Source organism: Cherax quadricarinatus, unplaced genomic scaffold, assembly GCF_038502225.1.
Source record: "Cherax quadricarinatus isolate ZL_2023a unplaced genomic scaffold, ASM3850222v1 Contig140, whole genome shotgun sequence".
In the NCBI taxonomy this organism is placed as follows: Eukaryota; Metazoa; Arthropoda; class Malacostraca; order Decapoda; family Parastacidae; genus Cherax; species Cherax quadricarinatus.
This window is the reverse complement of record NW_027195166.1, coordinates 101,457-117,500: the sequence shown is the minus strand read 5'-3', so window position 1 is coordinate 117,500 and position 16,044 is coordinate 101,457. Positions and strand designations below refer to the sequence as shown.

The 16,044-nt window shown below is 39.1% G+C and overlaps 1 protein-coding gene across 1 annotated transcript in view; it reads right to left on the bottom strand.

Annotated features, from left to right (window-relative positions):
• LOC128685665 (endoribonuclease Dicer-like) overlaps positions 1 to 13,262 on the bottom strand; it is a 179,226-nt gene extending 165,964 nt beyond the window's left edge. The window contains exons 1-2 of the mRNA XM_070080090.1: positions 9,881 to 13,262; positions 4,798 to 5,004 (exon numbers count right to left, since the gene is read on the bottom strand). Coding sequence (XP_069936191.1) covers positions 4,798 to 5,004; positions 9,881 to 12,934 — 3,261 coding nt within the window. The 5' untranslated portion in view covers positions 12,935 to 13,262. The remainder of the gene's footprint in view (positions 1 to 4,797; positions 5,005 to 9,880) is intronic.
• Between the last annotated feature and the right edge of the window lie 2,782 nt (positions 13,263 to 16,044).

Here is a 16,044-nt window from a genome sequence, read left to right as displayed (position 1 = left end):
CACATTGTAAGCTTGGCAAGGAAATAAACATTTTCATTTCATTTCTCATTTACATTCATTTTCAAGTATTGCAAAAGCATGTACTGCATGGTGCACAGTACTTATATTACATACTAATGTACATGGTGCACAGTACTTACATTACATACTAATGTACATGGTGCACAGTACTTATATTACATACTAATGTGCATGGTGCACAGTGCTTACATTACATACTAATGTACATGGTGCACAGTACTTATATTACATACTAATGTACATGATGCACAGCACTTACATTACATACTAATGTACATGGTGCACATTGCCTACATTACATACTAATGTACATGGTGCACAGTAGTTATATTACATAATAATGTACATGGTGCATAGCACTTACATTACATACTAATGTACATGGTGCACAGTGCTTACATAACATACTAATGTACATGGTGCACAGTACTTACATTACATACTAATGTACATGGTGCACAGTACTTACATTACATACTAATGTACATGGTGCACAGTACTTACATTACATACTAATGTACATGGTGCACAGTACTTACATAACATACTAATGTACATGGTGCACAGTACTTACATAACATACTAATGTACATGGTGCACAGTGCTTACATAACATACTAATGTACATGGTGCACAGTACTTACATAACATACTAATGTACATGGTGCACAGTACTTACATAACATACTAATGTACATGGTGCACAGTACTTACATAACATACTAATGTACATGGTGCACAGTACTTACATAACATACTAATGTACATGGTGCACAGTACTTACATAACATACTAATGTACATGGTGCACAGTACTTACATAACATACTAATGTACATGGTGCACAGTACTTACATAACATACTAATGTACATGGTGCACAGTACTTACATTACATACTAATGTACATGGTGCACAGTGCTTACATTACATACTAATGTACATGGTGCACAGTACTTACATACTAGTGTACATGGTGCACAGTACTTACATTACATACTAATGTACATGGTGCACAGTACTTACATTACATACTAATGTACATGGTGCACAGTGCTTACATTACATACTAATGTACATGGTGCACAGTACTTACATTACATACTAATGTACATGGTGCACAGTACTTACATTACATACTAATGTACATGGTGCACAGTGCTTACATAACATACTAATGTACATGGTGCACAGTACTTACATAACATACTAATGTACATGGTGCACAGTACTTATATTACATACTAATGTACATGGTGCACAGTACTTACATAACATACTAATGTACATGGTGCACAGTACTTATACAGTGGACCCCCGGTTAACGATATTTTTTCACTCCAGAAGTATATTCAGGTGCCAGTACTGACCGAATTTGTTCCCATAAGAAATATTGTGAAGTAGATTAGTCCATTTCAGACCCCCAAACATACACGTACAAACGCACTTACATAAATACACTTACATAATTGGTCGCATTCGGAGGTAATCGTTATGTGGGGGTCCACTGTATTACATACTAATGTACATAGTGCACAGTACTTATATTACATACTAATGTACATGGTGCACAGTGCTTACATTACATACTAATGTACATGGTGAACAGTACTTATATTACATAATAATGTACATGGTGCACAGTGCTTATATTACATACTAATGTACATGGTGCACAGTACTTATATTACACACTAATGTACATGTTGCACAGTGCTTACATTACATACAAATGTACATGGTGCACAGTACTTATATTACATACTAATGTACATGGTGCACAGTGCTTACATTACATACTAATGTACATGGTGCACAGTACTTACATTACATACTAATGTACATGGTGCACAGTGCTTACATTACATATTAATGTACATGGTGCACAGTACTTACATTATATATTAATGTACATGGTGCACAGTGCTTACATTACATACTAATGTACATGGTGCACAGTACTTACATTACATACTAATGTACCTGGTGCACAGTAGTTATATTACATATTAATGTACATAGTGCACAGCTCTTATATACTAATGTACATGGTGCACAGCACTTACATTACATACTAATGTACATGGTGCACAGTGCTTACATTACATACTAATGTACATGGTGCACAGTGCTTACATTACATACTAATGTACATGGTGCACAGTACTTATATTACATACTAATGTACATGATGCACAGCACTTACATTACATACTAATGTACATGGTGCAAAGTACTTATATTACATACTAATGTACATGGTGCACAGTGCTTACATTACATACTAATGTACATGGTGCACAGTACTTATATTACATACTAATGTACATGATGCACAGCACTTACATTACATACTAATGTACATGGTGCACAGTACTTATATTACATACTAATGTACATGGTGCACAGTGCTTACATTACATACTAATGTACATGGTGCACAGTACTTACATTACATACTAATGTACATGGTGCACAGTGCTTACATTACATACTAATGTACATGATACAGAGTACTTATATTACATACTAATGTACATGGTGCACAGCACTTACATTACATACTAATGTACATGGTGCACAGTGCTTACATTACATACTAATGTACATGATACACAGTACTTATATTACATACTAATGTACATGGTGCACAGTACTTACATTACATACTAATGTACATGGTGCACAGCACTTACATTACATACTAATGTACATGGTGCACAGTGCTTACATTACATACTAATGTACATGGTGTACATTACTTACATTACATACTAATGTACATGGTGCACAGTACTTATATTACATACTAATGTACATGATGCACAGTACTTATATTACATACTAATGTACATGGTGCACAGTACTTATATTACATACTTATGTACATGGTGCACAGTACTTATATTACATACTTATGTACATGGTGCACAGTACTTATATTACATACTAGAGTACATACATTACATACTAATGTACAGGGTGCACAGTACTTACATTACAAACTACAGTACTTACATTACAAACTAATGTACATGGTGCACAGTACTTACATTACATACTAATGTACATGGTGCACAGTACTTACATTACAAACTACAGTACTTACATTACAAACTAATGTACATGGTGCACAGTACTTACATTACATACTAATGTACATGGTGCACAGTACTTAGATTACATACTAATGTACATGGTGCACAGTACTTACATTACATACAAATGTACATGGTGCACAGTACTTACATACTAACGTACATTGTGCACAGTACTTACATTATATACTAAAGTACACACATTACATACTAATGTACATGGTGCACAGTACTTACATTATATACTAAAGTACACACATTACATACTAATGTACATGGTGCACAGTACTTACATTACATACTAATGTACATGGTGCACAGTACTTACATTACATACTAGAGTACATACATTACATACTAATGTACATGGTGCACAGTACTTGCATTACATACTAATGTACATGGTGCAAAGTACTTACATACTAGAGTACATACATTACCTACTAATGTATATGGTGCACAGTACTTACATTACATACTACAGTACTTACATTGCATACTACAGTACTTACATTACATACTAATACACATGGTGCACAGTACTAACATTACATACTACAGTACTCACATTACATACTAATGTGCATGGTACACAATACTTGCATACTATAGCACATTCATTACATACTAATGTACATGGTGCACAGTACTTACATAACATACTTATGTACATGGTGCACAGTACTTACATAACATACTAATGTACATGGTGCACAGTACTTACATAACATACTAATGTACATGGTGCACAGTACTTACATAACATACTAATGTACATGGTGCACAGTACTTATATTACATACTAATGTACATGGTGCACAGTACTTACATAACATACTAATGTACATGGTGCACAGTACTTATATTACATACTAATGTACATGGTGCACAGTACTTATATTACATACTAATGTACATGGTGCACAGCACTTACATTACATACTAATGTACATAGTGCACAGTACTTATATTACATACTAATGTACATGGTGCACAGTGCTTACATTACATACTAGTGTACATGGTGAACAGTACTTATATTACATAATAATGTACATGGTGCACAGTGCTTACATTACATACTAATGTACATGGTGCACAGTACTTATATTACACACTAATGTACATGGTGCACAGTGCTTACATTACATACAAATGTACATGGTGCACAGTACTTATATTACATACTAATGTACATGGTGCACAGTGCTTACATTACATACTAATGTACATGGTGCACAGTACTTACATTACATACTAATGTACATGGTGCACAGTGCTTACATTACATACTAATGTACATGGTGCACAGTACTTACGTTACATATTAATGTACATGGTGCACAGTGCTTACATTACATACTAATGTACATGGTGCACAGTACTTACATTACATACTAATGTACATGGTGCACAGTAGTTATATTACATATTAATGTACATAGTGCACAGCTCTTATATACTAATGTACATGGTGCACAGTACTTACATTACATACTAATGTACATGGTGCACAGTGCTTACATTACATACTAATGTACATGGTGCACAGTGCTTACATTACATACTAATGTACATGGTGCACAGTACTTACATACTACTGTACATGGTGCACAGTACTTACATTACATTCTACATTTCTCACATTACATACTAGCATACATGGTGCACAGTACTCACATTATATACACCAAGACCAAGGTTGTGCATAAAGTTGACAGCAGTGTCAGCACCAGCAGCTAGCAGGTAGGCACCAATGAGAGCCTCAGTGCTGTCAGCTATGTTCTTATCTGAGAGATCATGTTCACTCCAGGGGTTGTAACAGCTAGCTGCTCTCTTCTTTCCTCTGCTGGCCTTCTCTCTCTCTCCTCCTATATTCTTAACCACCTACAACAAGGTGATCATCAACTATGTGGTCAAGAAGGTGAATGAGGTGAATATCAAGGTCAACATGATGAACAAGGTGAACAACAAAGAGAAAAAATGCCAACACAGCTGAGTAAAGGTTAAGTAACATCCAGCCACAAAAGTGGTACACTACTCTCAGTGGTGTAGTGAAATTTGTGCATGGGAATCAACAATATTAAATCACCTATGACCACTAATAACCCAGCTAAAGGCTGCAGTCAGAATGATGATAAATTCCCACTCCCGACAGCATACTCCACCAATATTCAAAAGTTTAAAACTGCTCACCATTAAGAACATCCATACTTATTCATGTGCCTACTACATACATAGAACACTACACTCAAACATAAACCCTCCACTCAAACTTCTCCTCACCAACCTTAACAGGACACACAACTACAACACAAGACACAGATCTCTTTTTGATGTACCCCATGTCCATATCTCCATATGTAAAAGCTCTATGCACATAAAGGGCCCCAAAATTTGGAATTCATTACAAGTAAATACTAAAGTAGCCAGATCTGAACACCAATTTAAGGTTCCTCTCAAAAGCCACCTACTCACACTAAACTAAATACTCAATACTTAATATTTAACTTTACCAAAAATCTCCCAGTTACCTATTACCCAAAACAATACAGCCTTACACCCAATTTGTAGCATTCTCATACTGTAAACTACTTTCAACAACTCACAATGTTATATTCCCATAATATAATTTCAATATTTATTTTTGAAACTATTGTAATTAGAGTAAAATTACTGTCAACTATAAATATAAAAAAGATGTGCAACTTAAACTATGATCAATTTCTTTAGTATTAAGTAGTCTGTAAGCCATTAAATTAAATCTGCCCATAATGCCTAGGCATGATAATGGCTCTTTGTGCTGCAACTCATTATTGTAACTTCATAATCTCAATGTAATCTTGCAAAGAAATAAATTTTATTTGTTTGTTTGTGAATCAATGGCTTGTTCTAGATTGCCATCTTTCAGCCCTCTTCCACATAAGACTGCTTATGTGGAAAAGGGATTGTGTGGTCTTAAGCTGAGTGTAACAAGTGTGGAAGACTGCTTGTATGGTCTTAAGCTGAGTTAACAAGTGTAGAAGACTATATAACTGGGAAACAGAGGAATTGTACCAAGAGGTAACATCATGACTAAAGATTGTTAAAAGTAATCAAAGTAGAGAAGTTACTAGTGAGAGTCTAAAACACTTGATCATGACTCTTTGCTAACTGCTCACCACACACTGAAGAACATTCCCCCACACCCAAGCATTTGTCACCATCACACCAACCTTCATCACACACTGAAGATGACTTCCCCACACCCAAGCATTTGTCACCATCACACCAACCTTCACTACACACTGAAGATGAACCCCCCCCCACACCCAAGCATTTATCACCATCACACCAACCTCATCCTAGTAAAGATTTTTGTAATTACAAAAAGGAATTATGAGTTCACCAAAATATCAACACTAAAAGTAAGAAGACAATGGTCGGACTCGGTAATACCAAGTGATATCACGTCACCATTTTTAATGGTAAAAGAATTGACAGTTTGCAGAAACAAGCCTAATATATATCCACCAATATGGGTGGTTGATAACACATTATTCTCAAAATTATTCTGATCTATTAGATACAAAAATCTCACATGAATAAGACTGCCATTGTGGACAATTAAACCATTAATTAAAGTCACCACATACGACTGACGACTCCTCTTTGTCAAGCACTGAACCAAACAATAAAATTAATCCAGATACAAGGAATCAGTGCCACCAGTGGCAGGAAGGTAACCAACCATCACCACACAATCAGTGCCACTAGTGAGAGAAAGATAACCATCAGTCACACAATTGATGCCAGTACAATACACAATCATCAGTCACACAATCAGTACCACCAGGGCCTGATCAACCAGGCTATTATTGTTGGCTGCACACAGCCCAATGTACGAACCACAGCCCGGCTGGTCAGGTACTGACTTTAGGTGCCTGTCCAGTGCCTTCTTGAAGACTGCCAAGGGTCTATTGGTAATCCCCTTTATGTATACTGGGAGGCAGTTGAACAGTCTTGGACCCCTGACACTTGCTGTGTTGTTTCTTATCGTGCTAGTGGAGCCCTTGCTTTTCATTGGGGGGATGTTGCATCATGTGCTGAGTCTTTTGCTTTCATAGAGAGTGATTTTCATGTGTAAAATTGGTACTAATTCCTCTAGCATTTTCCAAGCAAACATAATCATATATCTCTCCCACCTGCATTCTAGGGAGTACAGGTTGAGGAACTTCAAGCATTCCCAGTAACTGAGGTGTTTTATTGCACTTATGTGTGCCGTGAAGGTTCTCTGGTCAGCAATTTCACCTGCCTTGAAAGGTGCTGTTAGTGTGCAGCAATATTCCAGCCTAGATAGAACAAGCAACCTGAAGAGTGTCATCATGTGCTTGGCATCTCTAGTTTTGAAGGTTCTCATTATCCATCCTGTCATTTTTCTAGCAGATGTGATTGATACAGTGTTGTGGTCTTTGAAAGTGAGATCCTCTGACATTATCACTCTGAGGTTTTTTACATTAGTTTTTCACTCTATTATGTGGTTGGAATTTGTTTTATACTCCGATGTAGTTTTAATTTCCTCACATTTTCCATATCGGAGTAAATGAAATTTCTCATCACTGAACTTCATATTGTTTTCTGAGAACCATTTAAAGATTTGGAGTCTTGCAGTGACTTCAATGGAAGACAATGTCATGCAAATTCAGGTGTCATCTCAAAGGAAGGCACGGTGCTGTGGCTTACATCCCTGTTTATGTCAGATATGAGGATGAGGAACAGGATAGGAGCTAGTACTGTGTCTTGTGGAACAGAGCTTTTCACAGTAGCCGCCTCAGACTTTACTCTGTTGACTACTACTCTTTGTATTCTATTTGTTAGGAAATTATGGCTCCATCTACCAACTTTTCCTGTTATACCTTTATCATGCATTTTGTGTGCTATTACACCATGGTCACACTTGTCAAAGGCTTTTCCAAAGTCTGTGTATACTACATCTGCATTTTGTTTGTCTTCTAGAGCATCCAGGACCTTGTTACAGTGGTCCAGTACTGAATGTGTAAACATTCAGTACAATAAGTGCTCAAGCATATTTAAGTGCCTAAGAACTTCTTGTAACATAAACTTCTTATATAAGACACCCCCCTAAAAACACTATTCCTGGCAAGCACTGTTCCCAGCAAGCACCATTTCCTGCAAGCACCATTCCCTGCAAGCACCGTTCCCTGCAAGCACCGTTCCCTGCAAGCACCATTCCATTCAACCATTGTATAACAAGTTCTTAACTAAAACAAAAATTCAAATAAGCTGTCTAGGGAAGCCCAGAAAGCACTAGGGAAGCAGATAGCACTAGGGAAGCCCAGACATCACTGTTCCTCATTAGTGTCTGTGAAGGCACCACCCACAGGTGGGTTAGTGCCACCCAGAGGTAGTGTCTGTGAGGGCACCACCCGCAGGTGGGTTAGTGCCATCCAGAGAGGTAGTGTCTGTGAGGGCACCACCCACAGGTGGGTTAGTGCCACCCAGAGGTAGTGTCTGTGAGGGCACCACCCGCAGGTGGGTTAGTTCCACCCAGAGGTAGTGTCTGTGAGGGCACCACCCACAGGTGGGTTAGTGCCACCCAGAGGTAGTTTCTGTGAGGGTACCACCCACAGGTGGGTTAGTGCCACCCAAAGGTAGTGTCTGTGAGGATACCACCCACAGGTGGGTTAGTGCCACCCAGAGGTAGAGTCTGTGAGGGCACCACCCACAGGTGGGTTAGTGCCACCCAGAGGTAGTGTCTGTGAGGGTACCACCCACAGGTGTGTTAGTGCCACCCAGAGGTAGTGTCTGTGAGGGTACCACCCACAGGTGTGTTAGTGCCACCCAGAGGTAGTGTCTGTGAGGGTACCACCCACAGGTGTGTTAGTGCCACCCAGAGGTAGTGTCTGTGAGGGCACCACCCACAGGTGGGTTAGTGTCACCCAGAGGTAGTTTCTGTGAGGGTACCACCCACAGGTGGGTTAGTGCCACCCAAAGGTAGTGTCTGTGAGGATACCACCCACAGGTGGGTTAGTGCCACCCAGAGGTAGAGTCTGTGAGGGCACCACCCACAGGTGGGTTAGTGCCACCCAGAGGTAGAGTCTGTGAGGGCACCACCCACAGGTGGGTTAGTGCCACCCAGAGGTAGTGTCTGTGAGGGTACCACCCACAGGTGGGTTAGTGTCACCCAGAGGTAGTGTCTGCAAGGGTTCATTACACTCTGCAATGTAGTCCAACACCAAAGAGCATCATCAATGTAGTCCAACACCAAAGAGCATCATCAATGTAGTCCAACACCAAAGAGCATCATCAATGTAGTCCAACACCAAACAGAATCATCAATGTAGTCAACACCAATGAGAATCATCAATGTAGTCCAACACCAAAGAGCATCATCAATAAAAACTTTTCCCTTACTAATAGTGCAGATCTGCAGATGATGTCAGACTTAGACACAGAGGTGGTCAACCTCATCGGTTGAGATGCTGCCACATCTCAAGGGAGTAAGTTGCTGAACAAAGCTTATTCTTATGGCCAACCAACCAACAAACTGAATATTTTTCCTACTACTGTACCTCACTGCCACAACTCACTACTTTCAATCATGTTATCTCTTCCCCATGTATCTCCACCAATTAAAAGACTTGTACAGTTAAAACACCATTTTAAACTGCAGTGTGTGTGTTGTACATACAACCTGTCAGAATTAAAATAACATTTATAATCATAAAAGAAAGATGCTTGGGAAGAAAACTCTGAGACTCACCTCTTGTAAGTTCTCCAGTCGAGAAGACTTAGGTAGACTTGGCCATTTATCATGTGAAAGGTTGCAGCTTCTCAGTTTGTTACTAACTTCAGGTTTGATGGTAAAGCCCAGCAGTAAACCATTCAGAGGTGGTTCCAGGTAAAATGACTGCATCTTGTTTGGTATTGATTTGCACTTTGCCAGGGAAGAGAGAGTTCTGTTGCAGACAAGTTTTCCACGACGCAGTGAGAGTCTACCTTCATGACTCTCAGTCTCCTTCAAAAATAAATATTCTGTAATAATAAACTTGAGGAAAGAATCTCCAAGAATTTCCAATCTTTCCAGATCAAAGTTCTCATGAGCAGCACACAGTGTGAGGGCATGAACTATCACAAATGGATGGATATATTCACTCTTACTTTTCATTAATGATGCACATAAATTCTCCTCACCAGAATTATTTATTCTTGTAATTATCTCTTCTGGCCAGTTAAAATTGATTTTTTCATACTCTACATCTTTGGAGATCAATTTTGAATCATTCATGGCTACATTGAGTTGGTGAGCCAAGTTTAAACTATTGAGGCGATGAATAATGGAAGGTATGCACATGATCTGCCACCAGAGAGAGGCCTTGAGAGGCAGCACACCACACAGCTCCGGCACAAAGATGGGAGGATGATGCTTAGCTTTGTTGCTACTCTTACAAGACATCGCTGACATCGCTGGCATCTTCAAGTAGTTGAGTTCTTTTGGTAAGTGCTTTGCTGATATTAAAGGTTGCTGCATGTTAGTGATACTCTTACCATATTTCTGGAGGTAATAGTGGCAATAACTAGAGTACACATGCTTAGAATCAGGAAACTCTGATTGTGGACTCAAGTTAGTTAATATTTCTGTAACATAGAACATGTGGACAGGTTCTTCTGTTGTATACAGAGGATATATTATGGCATCCTCGTAAGAAGACTTCTCAAAGTGGAAGCTTTCTGCTGATCTGTATACAATGGGCACTCTAAGATGTGGCAACATGTATATCTGAGTTAGTAAAGTTAAGTCAATGGTGCTTGCTTGTGCTAGAGGTACAATATATACACCAGTATTTCTAGAACTAAAATCAAAAAGCACTGAATTGATGTCCAACAAGGTTTCAAAGATGAATTTGTGGAAATGTTCAATTTTTCTCATCAACTCAGGATTTAAGTTCATAATCTCCTTAATAAATTTCACTCTAACTTCCACTTCACCCCACTTGGTGTAGTAGAGTGCAAATGGACAATGTAATAAGCTTCTTTTACAAATCAATCCAACTGACATATCACTCTTGGTAGAATCTACAAGCAAACTAGTATGCTGTGTGCCTGTAGGTTGAATGATAATAGAATACAGCTTAAACAATCCATGGTAATAAGTAAAAGCCTGGCACACTTCTCTCTCATAAAGTTGCCGTCGCTTCCTCGTGCCAGGCTCGGGTTCCCCGGCCTTGATGGGCATTTCTGGCACAACTTCCACCAGACCTTCCAATATACTATCATCTGATATCTCAGCAGGCCTCAAGTCATGATTTAACTCTCCCATTGCATGCAACTTCTTACAAAGATTGAGTGCAGCGCTTTTCTTGGCAAGCTCTTTGTTTTCCATACAATCTCCACGCACCTTTGTTTTAAGGCAAGCATTAATAGGCAACTTTATCTCAGCCACACATCCTTGGTCACTCTTCTCATAGACAACTTCTGGTGCCAGTACTGTAAACTTGTCCTGAGGAAGATTACCACAATACAAATTAATAAGTGCTATGGCAGAATTACCAGTAATTTTGGGTCCATTAATTCCATAAGGCTGATAAGGAGCAATATATTCATCTTCAGCAAAGTGCAAGCTGCTCTCTATCCTTGTAGGTAACTGACGATTGTGACATAATTGCGTGAAAGAGGCTTCAATTTCTCTATACACTTCCAGTGTTTCAAGCATCTCCTGCAATTCAGCAACTTTTACCATGAGTAAGTACCTGGAGGGGTGTGCACGAGCTCGTCCTCTAGACTGCAGGTAGGCACGGTAGTTCTGTGGCTTATCAAATCGTATGACTATATTGCACTTTCTGATATCCACACCTTCTTCTAAAACACTGGTTGAAACCAGAAAATTGCAATCACCATTACGAAACTTATTTAAGGTTTCCTTCTGCCTGCAAAGTTCCAGCTGAGCCAAATGAATATCAGTGCTGCAGCGGGACATAGAACCCACGGCATACAGGGGCTTAACAAAGGCAAGATTGTCACTTTCATTAGCAGCTGCCGACAGTAAATCATAGAGAATCTTTGCAGTGTTTCTTCTCTCAACAAAGATCAATCCATACACCACCTTATTACATGCATGAAATATATCGTATAGCCTCTTGACCTTGTTGGAAACATTCTCAATAGGGCTCATTGTGGCTTCTTCTCTTCCACAATAATCCAGTATTTCTTGCAATCTACCCCTTAGTGAGGCCATCAACTGACGAAGGGCCGGCACATCCTCAATCCTCTCCACATCGTCAAAGTATTCCATCTCATACATGATGGCCCGAGCTACACACCAGTCTCCCAGCGTCTCCATGATGTGACTTATGTTTCTCATTTTCTTAATAAATACTTTCTTGTACTTGTCTTCAATATCTGGATCATCTTTTACATCTTCTATTATTCCTTGTAACTGAGCACTGATTATTTCTTGGTATTCAGAGAAAGTGTCAGATTTATAGCAAATTATTTTCTCCTTGGGGCTAGCACTGTACTTTGTAACTTCTTGATCTGTGGTCGTTACCAACACACAATCCATTGCCGATTCCAGTTTCTTCATGGTGTCCATTACGTCTTTCTTTTTACACTTACGATGAATGACGCAAGCCGTCAGTCCCAGAACTCTGGGACACTTCTGAGGGAAAGATTTTTTCAGAGACTCGTATTGTCTCATTATCTCTCTCATAGGGTGAGACCCGGAGGCATGATGACACTCATCCATGATGATGAGATTGACCAAAGATAATGGCAGCCTAGCATGAAGAATTAGATCCAGGAAGATCTGTGCCACCATCACCAGTACTTCATTCTTCTCCAGTTGCTCTAACCACTGTAAGAGAACAAGAATGTTAGTACAACCTTCACCAGTACCAATCACAAGTACTTCATTCTTCTCTAGTTGCTCCAACCACTGTAAGAGAACAAGGTGTTACTACAACCCTCACTAGTAACAATTACCAGTAACAACTACCAATAACAATCATCAGTAACCACCACCAGTACTCCATTCTTCTCCAGATGCTCCAACCACTGTAAGAGAACAAGGTGTTAGTATAACCTCCACTAGTAACAATCACCAGTAACTACCAGTAACCACAACCAGTAACTACCAGTAACCACCACCAGTAACACCACCATTAACTCTCAATAGTAACTACCACCAGTAATCACCATTCATGCTCCAGCAATCATTCTTCACTCATGCACCAACAATCATTCTTCACTCATGCACCATCAATCATTCTTCACTCATGCACCATCAATCATTCTTCACTCATGCACCATCATTCTTCACTCATGCTCCAGCAATCATTCTTCACTCATGCACCATCAATCATTCTTCACTCATGCTCCAGCAATCATTCTTCACTCATGCACCATCAATCATTCTTCACTCATGCACCATCAATCATTCTTCACTCATGCACCATCATTCTTCACTCATGCTCCAGCAATCATTCTTCACTCATGCACCATCAATCATTCTTCACTCATGCTCCAGCAATCATTCTTCACTCATGCACCATCAATCATTCTTCACTCATGCACCATCAATCATTCTTCACTCATGCACCATCATTCTTCACTCATGCTCCAGCAATCATTCTTCACTCATGCACCATCAATCATTCTTCACTCATGCACCATCAATCATTCTTCACTCATGCACCATCATTCTTCACTCATGCTCCAGCAATCATTCTTCACTCATGCACCATCAATCATTCTTCACTCATGCACCATCAATCATTCTTCACTCATGCACCATCATTCTTCACTCATGCACCATCAATCATTCTTCACTCATGCACCATCAATCATTCTTCACTCATGCACCAACAATCATTCTTCACTCATGCACCATCAATCATTCTTCACTCATGCAACATCAATCATTCTTCACTCATGCACCATCAATCATTCTTCACTCATGCACCATCAATCATTCTTCACTCATGCACCAACAATCATTCTTCACTCATGCACCAACAATCATTCTTCACTCATGCACCAACAATCATTCTTCACTCATGCACTATCAATCATTCTTCACTCATGCACCATCAATCATTCTTCACTCATGCACCATCAATCATTCTTCACTCACGCACCATCAATCATTCTTCACTCATGCACCATCAATCATTCTTCACTCACGCACCATCAATCATTCTTCACTCATGCACCATCAATCATTCTTCACTCATGCACCATCAATCATTCTTCACTCATGCACCAACAATCATTCTTCACTCATGCACCAACAATCATTCTTCACTCATGCACCAACAATCATTCTTCACTCATGCACTATCAATCATTCTTCACTCATGCACCATCAATCATTCTTCACTCATGCACCATCAATCATTCTTCACTCACGCACCATCAATCATTCTTCACTCATGCACCATCAATCATTCTTCACTCACGCACCATCAATCATTCTTCACTCATGCACCAACAATCATTCTTCACTCATGCACCAACAATCATTCTTCACTCATGCACCATCAATCATTCTTCACTCATGCACCATCAATCATTCTTCACTCATGCACCATCAATCATTCTTCACACATACTCCAGCAATCATTCTTCACTCATGCACCATCAATCATTCTTCACTCATGCACCAACAATCATTCTTCACTCATGCACCAACAATCATTCTTCACTCATGCACCAACAATCATTCTTCACTCATGCACCAACAATCATTCTTCACTCATGCACCATCATTCTTCACTCATGCACCATCAATCATTCTTCACTCATGCACCATCAATCATTCTTCACACATACTCCAGCAATCATTCTTCACTCATGCACCATCAATCATTCTTCACTCATGCACCAACAATCATTCTTCACTCATGCACCAACAATCATTCTTCACTCATGCACCAACAATCATTCTTCACTCATGCACCATCAATCATTCTTCACTCACGCACCATCAATCATTCTTCACTCACGCACCATCAATCATTCTTCACACATACTCCAGCAATCATTCTCATCCAAACCAAATTCAATGAAAACTGAAGCAATATTTCCCATAAGAAATAATGTAAATCCAATTAATCCATTCCAGACACCCAAAAGTATTAACAAAAAACACATTTTGTAGAGAATAACTATAGTTTTACATACAGAAAACAATGAGAAATAAATATAAAGGACTAATGAAATGGATAAATGAACATTTAATATCACTTTTACCTTTGTTGAAGACTTTTGTTGGTGTATGGAAGACACGAGGAGGGGAGAGGGAGAAGGAGTAGAGGTTGGTTGGAATGGGAATCCCCTTCCATAAGGACTTCAAGTAGCAAATCACTATCCGGAGTTACTTCCCTTCTTTGTCTTTTACTGGCACTGGACCCCTGTCACACAAAAAATCTGTCTAGGGAGGTCAGTTTCTGGCATTTCTTTAACCCTTTGGGGGTTGACAGGTCCTCTCAGAGACTTGTTCTCAGGGTCGGCCAAATTTAAAAAAAAAAAAAAAAATTATTTTTCTTATGAAAAGATAGAGAATCTTTTCCCGATCACAATGACACCAAAAGTATGAAATTTGATGGAAAACTTACGGAATTATGCTCTCATGAAGTTAGCGGTCTCGACGATGTTCACGCACCGGCGATTTTGTCCACTTTGAGCCCTATTTTCGGCCAATTCCAGTGTACGAGTCGACAAAAATCATAACTATTTTGTTAGAACTCCATTTTTTCTATCGAATGAGTACAAGAAACCACCCATTTACCGATTTCAACAATCCAATAAGGTGGTCAGAATTTAGAAATTTTGCCAATTTCACACAAATTTCAAAAGATGCCAATTTCCGAATAGGGTCCAGAATAAACAAGAAAGACATTCCTGACACTAAAATAACAAGTTCTCTGT